Source organism: Saccopteryx bilineata, chromosome 2, assembly GCF_036850765.1.
Source record: "Saccopteryx bilineata isolate mSacBil1 chromosome 2, mSacBil1_pri_phased_curated, whole genome shotgun sequence".
Lineage (NCBI taxonomy): Eukaryota > Metazoa > Chordata > Mammalia > Chiroptera > Emballonuridae > Saccopteryx > Saccopteryx bilineata.
The window spans coordinates 271,665,278-271,680,949 of NC_089491.1; the positions used below are offsets into that span (position 1 = coordinate 271,665,278).

General features: G+C 49.9%; 1 protein-coding gene across 1 annotated transcript; it reads right to left on the minus strand.

Moving 5' to 3' along the window:
• Window positions 1-819: 819 nt before the first annotated feature.
• Window positions 820-15,284, minus strand: MORN3 (MORN repeat containing 3). Its single transcript, XM_066255070.1, has 7 exons — window positions 15,098-15,284; window positions 10,824-10,997; window positions 6,431-6,588; window positions 3,562-3,721; window positions 2,194-2,378; window positions 1,856-1,936; window positions 820-1,438 (listed from the first exon to the last, which is right to left on the minus strand). The coding sequence occupies exons 2-6, from the start codon at window positions 10,966-10,968 to the stop codon at window positions 1,862-1,864; spliced, it is 723 nt and encodes a 240-aa protein (XP_066111167.1). The 5' UTR covers window positions 10,969-10,997; window positions 15,098-15,284; the 3' UTR covers window positions 820-1,438; window positions 1,856-1,861.
• Between the last annotated feature and the right edge of the window lie 388 nt (window positions 15,285-15,672).

Sequence of the window (15,672 nt, forward strand, 5' to 3'; positions counted from 1 at the left end):
CAGTTGGGGCACATGCAGGAGTCTGTCTCTGCCTCCTCTCCTCTCACTGAATAAAAAAAAGAAAAAAAGAAAGAAAAATTGGGTGATGTACCCAAGAACATACAGCTAAGCGTGCTGAATTCACACCCGGCAATCTGACTGCAGAGCTCATGTTCCTACTCATTATGTAAGAGTTTCTCTTATCTTACAGGAATGTTGCCTAGATTAGAATTATGCAAAGCCCTGCCCAGATATCTGCTTCACAATTAACCTCAATACATGTTGTTTGTTATGATTACAACTGTTAGCAAGTCCTCGAAATACTCCTGTGAGACCTCTTTTTTTTTTTCTTTTTTTTTTTTCCATTTTTCTGAAGCTGGAAACGGGGAGAGACAGTCAGACAGACTCCCGCATGCGCCCGACCGGGATCCACCCGGCACGCCCACCAGGGGCGATGCTCTGCCCACCAGGGGGCGATGCTCTGCCCATCCTGGGTGTCGCCATGTTGCGACCAGAGCCACTCTAGCGCCTGAGGCAGAGGCCACAGAGCCATCCCCAGCGCCCGGGCCATCCTTGCTCCAATGGAGCCTTGGCTGCAGGAGGGGAAGAGAGAGACAGAGAGGAAAGCGCGGTGGAGGGGTGGAGAAGCAAATGGGCGCTTCTCCTGTGTGCCCTGGCCGGGAATCGAACCCGGGTCCTCCGCACGCTAGGCCGACGCTCTACCGCTGAGCCAACCGGCCAGGGCCTCCTGTGAGACCTCTTAATTCCCATTTTACAGATGAGGCACAGAGGTCAATTACTAAGGGTCACAAATCCAGTAAATTGGGGGTTCTTGGCCTCAGCTATCCACTGGAATGATCTGGGGAAGCTTTTGAAGGCCTAGTCCTCACCCCTGACAGATGAGAAACTCTGGGCGGGGAACCTGGGCGTCTGTAGCTTTAAAAGCTCCCACAGGATTCCGAGGTTGAGAGGCCCTGTGTTAAACCAAGAAGTCAGGTCAGGTTTAACCCCAAGTTTCAGTGACCAATGTGATCAGATGTAGGCTTTCTCCTCCCTGGAGTATCTCAGAGCTAGAGGCCTGAAGACGCCGTCTCTCTCTTTCCTCCAGGGTCAATCCATGCGGGCCATGGAGACTTCTTCACTCTCCTCTATCTGAAATCACTCCCATGGCTCTCCTACCCCCAAAACTTACACCACAGACCTCACCACCATCAGCTTCTCCTTTATTCGAATGCACTCAGGGATAGGGTCGTAGAATGAAGGCTGTAAGGGAGAGAAGCCAGCTAGGGAGAGAAGCACGGGCCCCCTCTTGGAATGATCCAGTGCTGGGAGGAATGTGGTGCCCTCTGAAGGTGCCAAGGGAGTGCCGGAGTCACCTCTCACTCCTCCAGCAGGAGCTGCACCGGTCTGAGCAGTTGGGTGACGTGGGCTTGACTCTCTCCTGAAGCTCTGGTAGTCTCTGCAGCAGTGGGAGCTGGTGTTTCAGAGACTGTACCAACGCCCTTCCTGTAAATCCCACTTGTACCCAGAGCAGGAGGGGCTAGGACTGGACAGATCCACTGGACAGATGGACAAGTGGAGGCCTGGGGCAAACCACCTTACTCATGGCCTTCAGGGGCAAGCCAGCCACCTGACTCCAAGCAGTGTTCCTCCCAGTAAGCCCAGGGTATATAAATGGGAGGAGTTAGGCAGGACTGGAATGAACTGGTCTTTAGTGAAATGAGTTTTGAAGGGGACAAACAAATAAGGACCAGCAGGGCAGCAGGAGGCAGGAAACCCGCCCTCTCTCGTCCCACCCCTGAACCCTACTGCCAAAGGAAGACCTCAGGAGTGGCCTCACCCGCATAGAGGGTGACAGGTATGTCTGCCCCCTCACCTGGCATCAGTCTTCTTGTTCTCTTGTCTTCTGGAACATGGGCAAAGCTTCTAGCACACCATCAAGGTCTAGAATTTTGACCTGGAGGCGGGGAGGAACAACAGGGGTGGGTTTGAGGAATACAGAACTCCCAAGATGCCAGTTTTATTAGGTGTTACTTGCTTCTGAGGATGCTGTCAGCCTCGTGGGGTGCTGCTAGCCTCCCTGACTGAAAACAAAACCTCATCTGTTCTCTGGTTGGATTGGGTTGGGTCAGGCCAGGCTGGGTGTGGTCTGGGGGTTGCTGTTCTCTGTCTCTTTCTGGGCGTGGCCACAGGGCCCTGGTGAGAGCTGCCCACCTCAGGAATGGGGAACTGGGTGGGCTCAGTGGCCTCATCGCGGCCGAAGTCAATTATCGTGCCACACTTGGCTACATCATCCACCCAAAAGCCTTCAAACAGCTGACCGTGGTCCAGGTGGAAGAAACGCCCCAAGCCGTTCTTCAGGCCTCGCTGCCAGTAGCCCTCGTAGCGGTTCCCATTCTCTAGAAGAAAGGACAGGGAGATGTGGGTGCTGGGCACAGCAAACCAGGCCAGACTGCCGGGCCAGCCCCGCCACCAGGCCTCGCTGGCTCTCTGCCTCTCCCAGGCTAGGTGCCAGGCCCATCCGGAAGCCCAACGGAACTGTGTTGACGAGAGTGTGCTGGACTGGTAGGTGGAGTGGGGTCCGAGACAACTGACCTATAAACATCGGAGCCCTGGGGTGTTGGTGACTTCCAGAAGCAGACCTGATTCACATCGTGCCTCCACCAGTCACTTGAACTTGGTGGAGCCACATGGTTTCCTATTTATAAAGAAATGTAGCTAATAAGATGAATTGGCAGTGTTTTTTCAGTACTTACTCTGAGCCTGGCTCCATGCATTAAAAAAAAAAACTTGTTGATTTGAGAGAGAGAAAGAGAGAAAGATTGAATTGTTGTTCCACTTATTTAGGTTATGCAGTCATTAGTTGATTTTTTTAAAAGATTTTATTTATTCATTATAGAGAGGAGAGAGAGAGAGAGAGAAGGGGGGAGGAGCAGGAAGCATCAACCCCCACATGTGCCCCGACCAGGCAAGCCCAGGGTTCTGAACCGGCAACCTCAGTATTTCTAGGTTGACGCTTTATCCACTGCACCACCACAGGTCAGGCCCATTAGTTGATTCTTATATGTGCCCTAGCCAGGAATCAAATCTGCAAACTTTGTTGTATCGGGACAACACTCTAACCAACTGAGCTACCCAGCCAGGGCCACATCTCCCTATTTCTAAGGGAAATTCTTTAGCACATTTTGACCTCATGAGTAACACTGTGTGACCTCGAACAAGTGACTTAAACTCTCTGTGCCTCTGCTCATTTGTAGACTGAGAATAAGAGTACGTATGCTATAGGATTATAGTGAGGATTAAATGAGTTCAGTACTATATAGCTATAATTATTATGACCATAAGAAAACATCTTAATTGTTCATGTTTATTGTTAGGCTCTCCTTTTAGAGTATAAGCTCCCTGAGGGTAGGGATCTGGTCCAGTCATGCACCTTAACCCACTCTGGACCTGGGATTTGCCTGGATGTGGTCTGTTGGGGGTGCAAACATATAGGGCCCACAAGTGTGCGGCCCTGAGGGAGTTGGAACCAGCAGTAAAGGGGTGTGACCAACAGGCCTTTGGGGCGGCCGGGGCACTTACTCAGGCGTAACATGCCCTCCCCTTCTGGCTTGTCATTCCACCATTGGCCCTCAAAGATGTCACCATTGCTGTAGTACATGCGGCCCCATCCGCTACGCTGGTTGCAACACCATTCACCTTCGTAATATTCTTTGGGTCCAAAAAACTGGATCCCATAGCCCTGAAAGCACAAAAGTATCATCCCTGTTCCTGGCGCCCCCCGCCACTAGGGAAGCCCCACAAACCTCCTCGCACCTAAGACACACACCTGGGCTTCTTCCTTGCTTCCTCTCTGTTGGTCAAATAAGTTTGTAAGTATGATGTATATGTTTGCTCGCTTATAGTTTGCATTGGGTGTGGGAGACAGGCTGTAAGCAGGCAGGGTGTTATACCTAAGGCTTAGTTTTAAGACTAAGCCTTTCCCACCCTGAGTGACTTTGTATCAGAGACTTCCTTGTATGTATATTGGATTAAAGGTTTTGATTTCTATACTATAAAATGGGGCAGAGGAGCCCATGCTGGAGGAGAGCAGAGAAAGGCCACGTGGAGGAGAGGAGAAGCAGCCAAGATGGCAGAATGCTGAAGAAGAAGCCAGTTTGTGCAGAGAGAAGGAGATGGGGAACAGAGGTGAATAAGGCTGATGAGCTAGAAAGCTTTGATTCTAGAAAACTTGGATAAGTCAGTGGCTTTGGGAGCCCTGACTTATGGGAGCCCTGACTTACAGTGGAAAGGGAAGTGTTTTCCCACTGTGTGTATTTCTTGCCTGCCAGGAGCAAGCTAGGATTAAAGCTAATGGCCCACCAATTCTTGGCTCCGTTGTTTCATTACCGTCTGTCCAAATCAAATGTGAACCTGCATGGGCCAGGCGGCTGTGATGGTGGCAGTGGCTACTGGCTTTACACTCTCTCAGTCATACATCCCATATTGAAAAATCACTCCAGGTTATCCATTTCCCTCTATCTCTCTGCTACTGCCTTCATGCAGCCCACTGTCATTTCTCACCTCCTCACTGGTCCCTTCCTCCTCTCTCTCATTCTCCCACCCTCATGCATCTTCCATACAGCAGCTGGAAGGATCTTTACATCGCCCATCCGATTATGTTTGCCCCAACTCTGATTTGACCCTATTAAAAGTCACAGATGGCCTGACCAGGCGGTGGCGCAGTGGATAGAGCGTCGGACTGGGATATAGAGGACCCAGGTTCGAGACCCCGAGGTCGCTAGCTTGAGTGCGGGCTCATCTGGTTTGAGTAAAAGCTCACCAGCTTGGGCCCAAGGTCGCTGGCTCGAGCGAGGGGTTACTCAGTCTGCTGAAGGCTCGTGGTCGAGGCACATATGAGAAAGCAATCAATGAACAACGAATGTCTCGCAATGAAATTCTGATGATTGATGCTTCTCATCTCTCTCCATTCCTGTCTGTCTGTCCCTGTCTATCCCTCTCTGACTCTCTCTCTGTCCCTGTAAAAAAAAAAAAAGTCACAGATGCCTCTGAGAATCAGATCAAAGCTATAGACTTTCTCCTCAGAAAAATGAACATCAACACCGTATTTAACATCCAATCACAGAAAATCATGGGCTCCCTGCAGATCACACCTAAGGATGTTGGGTTAAGCAGCTGAAGTCTGCCCTCAAAGTCCTGATTCTTCACCAACACATCAAAGCCCACACCTACAGCTCGCCTCGCTTCACACCCACGCCTGTGGGCACACACACCTTGCTGACATATCCTTCCTTTTGTTACTTCTGCCTCCTTTGCTACTTCCCCTTCTCCTTTTTTTTCCCTCCCTGTTTAACTCTTTGCATTTTTTTGGTGTCACCTCCTACAGGAAGTCTGCCATGAACACCCAATGATCTTCCTTTGGGCTTCCTGTGCAAACCTCTATCTTCTCTTGATCTTATTCTTTTTTTTTTTTTTTTTTTTAGAAAGGAGAGAGAGGGAGAGAGAGAGAGAGGAGAGAGAGACAGAGAGTGGGAGGGAGGAGCAGAAAGCATCAACTCCCATATGTGCCTTGACCAGGCAAGCCCAGAAGTTTTGAACCAGCAACCTCAGCATTTCCAGGTAGACATTTTATCCACTGCACCACCACAGGTCAGGCTTCACTTGATTTCTCCCTACTGGCCAATAAACAGTTTGAAAGCATAGATTATGAAATCCAGGGCTCTACCATTTGTCAGCAGTGTAACCCCAAGCAAGGCCCTTCACCTCTCGGAGCTTGTTTCCTCAGAAGTAAAATGGGGATGATGATACTGATGGTAATGATATGAGACTTAGCTGATGATGATGATGAATTAGCTGAAGGACCATGTCCTATTCCAGGACTGCAATGGCAGTTGTTAGTAGCAGTACTGTATTTTTGTTTCCATTGCCTATGGCGAGGATTTGGGTGTTTATGGGTGAGGACATTCCTATGGCTGCCTTCTACCCCTCGGACCTGGGACCTTACTCTCCTGTCTAGTGGATAAGGGCGTGCCCTCAGCTTTCTTGCTCTCACTCTTCCTAGCCTTCCCTTATCCTGGTCCAACAGAAGGGGGATTCTCAGAAAGGGCCGCCCAGAGAAAAGAAAGCCAGGAAATGAGTAGGAGAGAAGGGGGAGTAAGGGGAGGATACTCCCCTCCCCACCACCACCAAGGCCACAGCCTGGCTGGCTTCTTATAGCCAGCCACAGGGCTTCACAGGCTCCTCCCTGGGCTCTCTCTTCTGCCTTCCTGTTTCCTGGGTTTTGTTCTGAAAAGCCTTGACATCCCCCCACCCTTTCCTTCTCCTACCCACACAGTACCCCTCAAATCCACCCCCCTTTTCTCCCAGGCCTCTCTGACTCCTCCCCCTACACACACACACACACACACACACAGCCTGGCCCGCGCCCCAGGGCATGATGGGAACCACTCACCGATTTCTTATCACCTTTCCACCAGCCGGAGTATACTCTCCTGTACTTTCCCGTCTCTTGGTCAGGAAGGCTGAGGGTGCCATAGCCATCACGCTTCCCAAACTTCCAGTCCCCCTCATACATGGCCCCTTTCTTCTTCCAGACCTGTATTCCTTTTCCTGAGGACATACAGATGAGCCAACACTTCAGACATGGCCACCATGGGGCTGGGGGGCCATTGCTGAGTCTGCCTGAGCCTCGGGAGCCCCTAGACTTAGTGATTCTTTTTTTTTTTTTTTTTTTTTAATTTTTATTTATTCAATTTTTAGAGAGGAGAGAGAGAGAGACAGAGAGGGAGAGAGAGGAGAGAGAGACGGGGGGAGGAGCTGGAAGCATCAACTCCCATATGTGCCTTGACCAGGCAAGCCCAGGGTTTCGAACCAGCGACCTCAGCATTTCCAGGTCGACGCTTTATCCACTGCGCCACCACAGGTCAGGCCGACTTAGTGATTCTTGAGGACTTGTGTTTGTCTCTAAATCCCCAGCACCCAGGAAGACCCCAAGAAAGTTCCATTTTCCAAATGGTGTTCTCCAGCCCTTTGCCTTGAAGCCAGACTGACATAGCAAACCCAAGTGGAGACTCACCCTACCCCCTCAGCATTTCAGCTTCATCTCTTAATAATACAGAATGGATATGCAGCTGGCTGGGGTTTTGTGAACAAAAAAGGGGCTGCCTTGGCAAGTCTGACAAACTCAATAATGACAAGTAATCTCAAGGGATGTTTTGATCATTAAAAAAATCATCACAAGCCCTGGCCGGTTGGCTCAGTGGTAGAGCGTCGGCCTGGCGTGCAGGAGTCCCAGGTTCGATTCCTGGCCAAGGCACACAGGAGAAGTGCCCATCTGCTTCTCCACCCCTCCCCCTCTCCTTCCTCTCTGTCTCTCTCTTCCCCTCCCGCAGCCAAGGCTCCATTGGAGCAAAGTTTGCTGGGGCGCTGAGGATGGCTCTGTGGCCTCTGCCTCAGGCGCTAGAATGGCTCTGATTGTGGCAGAGCGACACCCCAAGATGGGCAGAGCGACACCCCAAGATGGGCAGAGCGTCCGCACCTGGTGGGTGTGCCGGGTGGATCCCGGTCAGGCACATGTGGGAGTCTGTCTGACTGCCTCCTGGTTTCCAACTTCGGAAAAAATACAAAAAAAGAAAAAAGAAAAAAGAAAAAAAAATCATCACAGCGCAAGTTATGGTAGGAGGCCACATCTTAAGCCCTGTATGATTAGATGAATCCCTACCTCGAACAAGCTCTGTCCATTGTTTTTGTGCATCTAGAAAACCACACTTAAAATGTAAAATGATCTCTTCTCCAGACCCTGGCACGGGGCAAGACAAGTCCAACTTTCCTCATTATAATCTGTTACCTGCATACCTCTGTAAACTATGTATGTGAAATGTTAACAATCCTGCACTCACCAAATGTAAAAAAAAAAAAAAAGTATCTATCATTCTGTTTTACTTTTTGTCCCATCCTGGAGATTTCCCTGCTTTACTTTCTCCTGCCTCCTTCTTCTGCCACCTGTGGATTTCATGCACCTGCCTTATGTCTCCTCCTTGGATTCTAATGTATAAAATAGACTGCAAAACTGCCATTGTCGGGAGCATTATCTCAATCCCTTGAGATAATTTGCTTTTGGGACAAACCTCAAAACTTTTTTTTTTAATTTTTTTTATTCATTTTTAGAGAGGACAGAGAGAGGGAGAGAGAGAGACAGAGAGAGAGAGAAGGGGGGAGGAGCTGGAAGCATCAACTCCCATATGTGCCTTGACCAGGCAAGCCCAGGGTTTCAAACCGGCGACCTCAGCATTTCCAGGTCGACGTTTTATCCACTGCGCCACCACAGGTCAGGCAAGCCTCAAAACTCTTGGCTCATAATAAATGCTAAACCTTTCCTTAGGTTTGGAATTTTTTCATGGACAGTTCCTAGAAAATGTTCTGCATATTTCATTAGTTCTGAACACACATGGAGACCCATCTCTTGCTATTTTAACTCCTTTTGTGTCCTCCACTCCTACCTTTCTGACTGTCCTTCAACCACTATGGCCTCCATGGTGTTCCTGGATCCGACAAGGCATACTTCTACCTCAGGGCCTTTGCACCTGCTGTTCCTTGGCCTGGAACACTCTTCCTCAAATATTCACTCATTCCCTACCTCCTGCAAGACTTTGCTCAAATTTTGTTTTCTCAATGAAGCCTACACTGACTATTCCATTTAAGATTACAAGCCTTGGCCTGACCTGTGGTGGCACAGTGGATAAAGTGTCGACCTGGAAACACTGAGATTGCCAGTTCGAAACCCTGGAGCTGCCTGGTTAAGGCACATATGGGAGTTGATGCTTCCTGCTCCTCCCCCCTTCTCTCTCTCTCTCTCTCCTCTCTAAAATAAATAAATAAAAATATTTTTTAAAAAAGACTACAAGCCTCAAAAAAATAAATTAACCTTTACCTTGCTGTTTCTTTCCATATCACTTGTCAACCTCTAACTTAATAAATAATTCACTTATTTATTGTTTATTCTGTAGTGTCTGTGTCTTCCAGGAGAATATGCATTCCATCAGGGCACACACTTTGGTCTCTTTGGTTCATTGCTCTATTTCCAGCAATGAGAAATAGTGCCTGGCATGTTGTAGATGACCAATATTTGTTGAACAAAGACATTTCTTTTTTTTTTTTTTTGTATTTTTCCGAAGCTGAAAACAGGGAGGCAGTCAGACTCCCGCATGCGCCCGACCGGGATCCAGAGCCATTCTAGTGCCTGAGGCAAAGGCCACAGAGCCATCCTCAGCGCCGGGGCAAACTTTGCTCCAATAGAGCCTCAGCTGCGGGATGGGAAGAGAAAGACAGAGAGGAAGGAGAGGGGGAGAGGTGGAGAAGCAGATGGGTGCTTCTCCTGTGTGCCCTGGCCAGGAATTGAACCTGGGACTCCTGCACGCCAGGCCGACGCTCTACCACTGAGCCAACTGGCCAGGGCCCGTTTCTTTTTTTTTTTTTTACAGAGACAGAGAGAGAGTCAGAGAGAGGGATAGACAGGGACAGACAGACAGGAACGAAGAGATGAGAAGCATCAAATCATTAGTTTTTCATTGCACATTGCAACACCGTAATTGTTCATTGATTGCCTTCTCATACGTGCCTTGACCACGGGCCTTCAGCAGACCGAGTGACCTCTTGCTTGAGCCAGCAACCTTGGGCTCAAGCTGGTGAGCTTTTGCTCAAACCAGATGAGCCTTCGCTCAAGCTGGTGACCTCAAGGTCTCGAACCTGGGTCTTCCGCATCCCAGTGCATCCCAGTCCAACGCTCTATCCACTGTGCCACTGCCTGGTCAGGCTCAATGTTCCACTTTAGTGTGCATTCATTGGTTGATTCTTCTATGTGCCCTGACTGGGAACCAAACCCACAACCTTGGCATATCAGGACAATACTCTAACCAACTCAGAGCTACCTGGCCAGGATGAATAGAGTCAGCTTCAGAGGACTTCTTGGACAAGGAACCTTCTGAGTGGCACCCCTGCCAAGATCAGCCCTCAGAGAACATTCCATAAGTTCTCCTGCTGCATAGATCCTAGGTTACACACACTTGATAGATGTTATCCCTTATCTTTACAGATAGGTTTTATTCCCATTTTACAGATGGGGGAACTGGGGCTCAGAATGCTGTAGTGATCACTTAAGGTCATATATAGTTGGTGGAACTAAGATTCTCACCCTGGATTATAAACGCCAAAACACTCAATGCAGGAAAGCAGGAGAGAAGAGTGGTAAAGAGCATAGAATCTGGAATTGTAAGAAACTGGAGTGAAAAGTCACGCCACCTTTTTAAAATATTGTAAACACTTTTTTTTTTCCTTCCGTCTTAATTTGTATCCAAGGACCCCTGTGCCCTCTGCTGGTTAGACCAAGAACCCAATTCAGCTAAAGTCTGAGCCCCAGCTACTTGAGGAGACTCCTCCTTCACCGCCCTGTTAGTCAGACTCCAGCCACATCAGGGCCAGGTATGAAGAACAAAATCCCAGTTGCAAGCTCCTTTCTGAGGTCTGCCTTTTCCTCCTGCAAGCCAGCCCCATGCTCAGCCCCAGTCTCAGAGTGTAGGGACAGAGATGAAGTATCCTGAACTCCAACTGTGCTTGAGGCTGGTGTCTCAAGACTACTTTGTGCCCCGCGGGCCGCTGAGATTTTCTCTCAGCTGAAGTCAGGGCTAGGTTCCCGTTCAGAACCCCAGCACATAGAGGCTGGTCCAGGTCAGCATTCACCCCTTGGAGGAGCCTCAGGGACACATTTTATATCCTCAGTGAGCTCTGTACAGTTTCCTTGACACTGACCCCACACTTGCCACCCGATCTCCGAAGGGTCCCCCACTGACCGTGTTTCATGTTGTCCTTCCACTCGCCCACATAGCGGTCACCATTGACAGCATACACGTGGTGTCTCAGTCCATTCTTCTGAGCCTTTCGGTCCCAGTCTTTCCACAGTGGCTCTGACTTTTGTGGGCACTTGGAGATAGGCATGTTGGCTGCTTCTGCTGGGCCAGAGGGTGCTGACAAAAGGTTAGGGACATCAGGGGTTCAGTCTGCCTTGTGTTATGCCAGGGTTCTGGAGCTTCCTGGGGAAGCAACTGTCTGAGCTCGAGTGTGGTGAGTCATGTGTGTTCTGAGTCCCTGGGGAAGGTGAGTTGCCCTTGGAGGGGTCCTCTTATGCTGAACTGACCCTCAGCTGTCTCCTCCCTTGCTACTCCAGGGGTCCCCTCAGGGGGTGAGGGTGGGGGGTCTGATGCCACAATTACTTGGGAACCCAGGGAAACCAGTAGAGCAGTTGGGTTTGTGATGGCATTAGGAAGAAACTGCCCTCAGCCAGGGGGTGATGGGCACATGTTTGATAACCAGTACGACCAATCGGAATTGATGCTGGCCCTAAGGCTAGGACTTGGCCTGGAGCTCCCTGTGGTGAGAAATGGGACCCATTCCAGGGAGTAGGAGGTTGGGGTAGTCTTGCTGCTCTGGGCTGGCGGACAGCCCACAGGGACACCCCCTGACACACACACCGGCCAGGCACCCAGTGCTTTAACTCCCTTGGACTCGCATCATCTGTCTGGTGGATAGGATGGCAGAAAAGTCCAGGGGCTGGCTTTGCAGAGTTTGCAAGCTGGCAAGAGAGCCCACAAACTAAAGACACTGCCTGTAGGTTAACCAACTATCCCCATATGCCCAGAACGGAGGGGTTTCCTAGGACCTTAGACTTTTAGTACTAAAACTGGGACAGTCCCCGGCACATTAGGATGGTTGGTCACTCTTCTACATCTGACCTTTGACCCCTGCCTTGGTCCTCTACCTGTCTGCCTCATCACCTAGTTAAGTTGTTCTATCAGACCCAGCTTTTCTCCCTGCCCTGCCCAGTGGTGTTGCAGAGAGACTCTCCCTAGTCTGCGAGCCACCTGTGTTCTTCATGTACTCAAGAGCCCCAGTGCAGACATCCATGTCCACCTGTCTGTCTCCATGGGGTTTGCACAAGGTGATAAAGATGGTTCCTTCCAAAGCTGGGGATCCTTATTCCCCCTCAGAAAATACACACACACTCCATACACACATCAGCAGTGCTAGCAGTAGGGGCTAGAGTAAAATATTTGGCCATCAGCACCCAGAGCTACTGACCAATCAGACAATCAGAATGACCTCAGGGCTGAGCAGGTCCAGGAGATCATGGTGTCCCAAGCATCTTCCACTCGCGGCCAGTGCCACGGGTATGCAACCTGAGCAGTTGCACAGGTCGCTGCCCTTAGAAGGGCCTGTGCTTGGTTTACTTCTCTACTGTCACAGTTTTGGAATTCTTATGCTTTCTGAGCAAGGGCCCTGCATCTTCCTTTTCCACTGAGCCCCATTCACCAAGGAGTTCCTTCTGCTGGGCTGTAGCAGGGACCACAGGGGTCTGACTAGACTGACCAACCGCAGTCTGGTACTGATCTGGACAATCATGCCTAGAAATAGGGAAAGTCACTCCAAGCAATGAAAACAGCAAGGGCTAAAGCTGGGAGGGGCGAAATAGTCTTAGGTCCTAAATTTAGTGCGGTTTTTTCCTCCCATTTCAAAGTACCACCTATATTGTACACTATCTTAATTTTTTTTTTTTTAGAGAGGAAAGAGAGAGAGAGAGAGAGAGAGAGAGAGAAGGGGGAGGGAGGAGCAGGAAGCATCAACTCCCATATGTGCCTTGACCAGGCAAGACCAGGGTTTTGAACCGGCGACCTCAGCATTCCAGGTCGACGCTTTATCCATTGCGCCACCACAGGCCAGGCTATTGTACACTATCTTGATATTTAAATGAATCCCCCCTCCTTTTGTTTTGAGGGAAGGGGGGAGATGAGAGAGAGGGCCAGACAAGAACAGACAGACAGGAAGGGAGAGAGATGAGAAGCATCAACTCATAGTTGCGGCACTTTAGTTGTTCATAGATTACTTTCTTTTTTTTTTTTTTGTATTTTTTCTGAAGTTGGAAAAGGGGAGGCAGTCAGATAGACTCCCGCATGTGCCCAACCGGGATCCACCTGGCATGCCCACCAGGGGGCGATGCTCTGCCCATCTGGGGCGTTGCTCTGTTGCAACCAGAGCCATTCTAGTGCCTGAGGCAGAGGCCACAGAGCCATTCTTAGTGCCTGGGCCAACTGTGCTCCAATGGAGCCCCAGCTGCAGGAGGGGAAGAAAGAGACAGAGAGGACGGAGGGGTGGATAAGCAGATGGATGCTTCTCCTGTGTGCCCTGGCTGGGAATCGAACGCGGGACTCCTGCACGCCAGGCTGATGCTCTACCACTGAGCCAACTGGCCAGGGCCCATAGATTACTTTCTCATAGGTGCCTTGATAGGGGTGGGGAGGTCAGGGCAGGGGGTGGCTCCAGCTGAGCCAATAACACCTTGCTCAAGTTAGTGACATTGGGCTTCAAGGCAACAACTTTAGGGCTCAAGCCAGTGACCATGGGGTCATGTCTATGATCCCATGCTCAAGCTGGTGACCCCGCACTCAAGCCGGCGATCATCTTGGTTTCAAACCTAGTTTCTCAGTATCCTAGGTTGACACTCAATCCACTGCACCACCACCTGGTCAGGCTAAATGAATTCTCTTTTTAAAATCAATACATTTATCCAAGAAACAGACTTTATATAGCATTAGTATAAACGCAAAACCAGTCAGGTACCCAAAGCATAAGGTAACTGTACAAATAAAAATTCTGAAAAGAAACCAATTTAAGTCTTAGCTAGATTAAGATTAATTAGCAAATGTTCAGAAAGGTGTTAATGCCAAACTGGCATTTTCTCCTTGGTTTACTCAGAATTGTAAGAGAACCTAGGATTTAATAACTAATAACTTTCTTTTTTTTTTAAAGATTTTTAAAATTTATTTATTCATTTTTATTAGAAAGGGGGGGTAAAAGATAGAGAGAACAGGGGGAGGAGTGGGAAGCATCAACTCCCATATGTGCCTTGACCAGGCAAGCCCAAGGTTTCGGGCCGGCGACCTCAGTGTTCCAGGTCGATGCTTTATCCCAGTGCGCCACCACAGGTCAGGCTGCAGGGATTTTAATACTAACTTTCTTATGATGTCACTGGGGGTTACTTAAGACCTCATCAATTTCACATAAACTCGTCCTCTGTCCCGCACTTTCGGGGTCATAGGCTCTACTCAAGAGAAGGTTGAGGCCTGACCAGGCGGTGGCATAATAGATAGAGTGAGTGGATAGAGCGAGTGGATAGAGCGTTGGACTGGGACGTGGAGGACCCAGGTTTGAAACCCTGAGGTCGCCGGCTTGAGCGCGGGCTCATCTGGTGTGAGCAAGGCTCACCAGCTTGAGCCCAAGGTCGCTGGCTTGTGCAAGGGGTCACTTAGCCCCCCCCCCCCTCAAGGCACATATGAGAAAGCAATCAATGAACAACTAAGGTGCCGCAAGGAAGAACTGATGCTTCTTTTTTTTTTTTATTTTTTTTTTTAATTTTTTAATTTATTTATTCATTTTAGAGGAGAGAGAGAGAGAGAGAGATTGAGAGAGAGAGAGAGAGAGAGAAGGGGGGAGGAGCAGGAAGCTTCAACTCCCATATGTGCCTTGACCCGGCAAGCCCAGGGTTTTGATCCGGCAACCTCAGCATTTCCAGGTCAACGCTTTATCCACTGCGCCACCACAGGTCAGGCCTTTTTTAAATTTATTTTTAAGATTTTATTTATTCATTATAGAGAGGGGAGAGAGAGAGAGAGAAGAAAGAGAGAGAGAGAAGGGGGGAGGAGCAGGAAGCATCAACTCCCATATGTGCCTTGACCAGGTAAGCCCAGGGTTTTGAACTGGCAACTTCAGCGTTTCCAGGTTGACGCTTTATCCACTGCGCCACCACAGGTCAGGCAATGCTTCTTATCTCTCTCCCTTCCTGTCTGTCCCTCTCTCTCTCTCTCTCTCTCTCTCTCTGTCACACACACAAAAAGAGAGGTTGAGGACTGAATTTACAAGAGCTACTGATGGGGGCTGGGGGGAAGTCTTGAAACGCGGTGCACAGACTTGGCTGGGTTGTTTTGATACTGAATAACAATAATTACCACAATGGAAGACGGAGGGGCTGGGCCCGGAGGGATAGGAGACCTTCCCAAACCCCAGCCCCTCTCACCTGCTCTCACTTGCCCGGGGCGGGAGCGGAGGGATTGCAACCTCCAGCTTCAGTCGCAGCCCGCAGCGCGCGCTCCGGTGTCCCAGGCCCCACCAGGGTCGCTTTGGAAACGTGTTGCTACTACACCGCCAGCTGGCAGTGCCCGCCCCTTTCTGTGGAGACCTTGCGCTCGCTGCGCGGCGCCTGGGGAACGGTTCAGGGCCTCGCGCGGCCGGGGAAGGAAGTCTTCGGGCCTGTGGAGGGCGGGTGCTGGCCGGTGCACCCGCCTAGGGGCCAAAGAAGTGCGGAGCGAGTGTCGCGGTGTGCCCTGGAGGTTACCGTCCTTTCCATTCCCACCCCTCTGGCGGTGTGGGGTTCCCCAGAGCAAATAACGACGCCGGAAACAGACCGAAGAGAATTAAAGGGAGTTCTGCCTAGATGCAAAGTTGAAGCGGCGAAATTTGAAGGGAAAACCAACATCACACGGGGTCTAGGTTTGTGGGGATTTGATACCCAAAGATGCATACATTTCAAACGTACACAAGTATATATCCAAGTCATTCCTCAGTTCACATCTTCCTAGGGGTTCCGCTTGG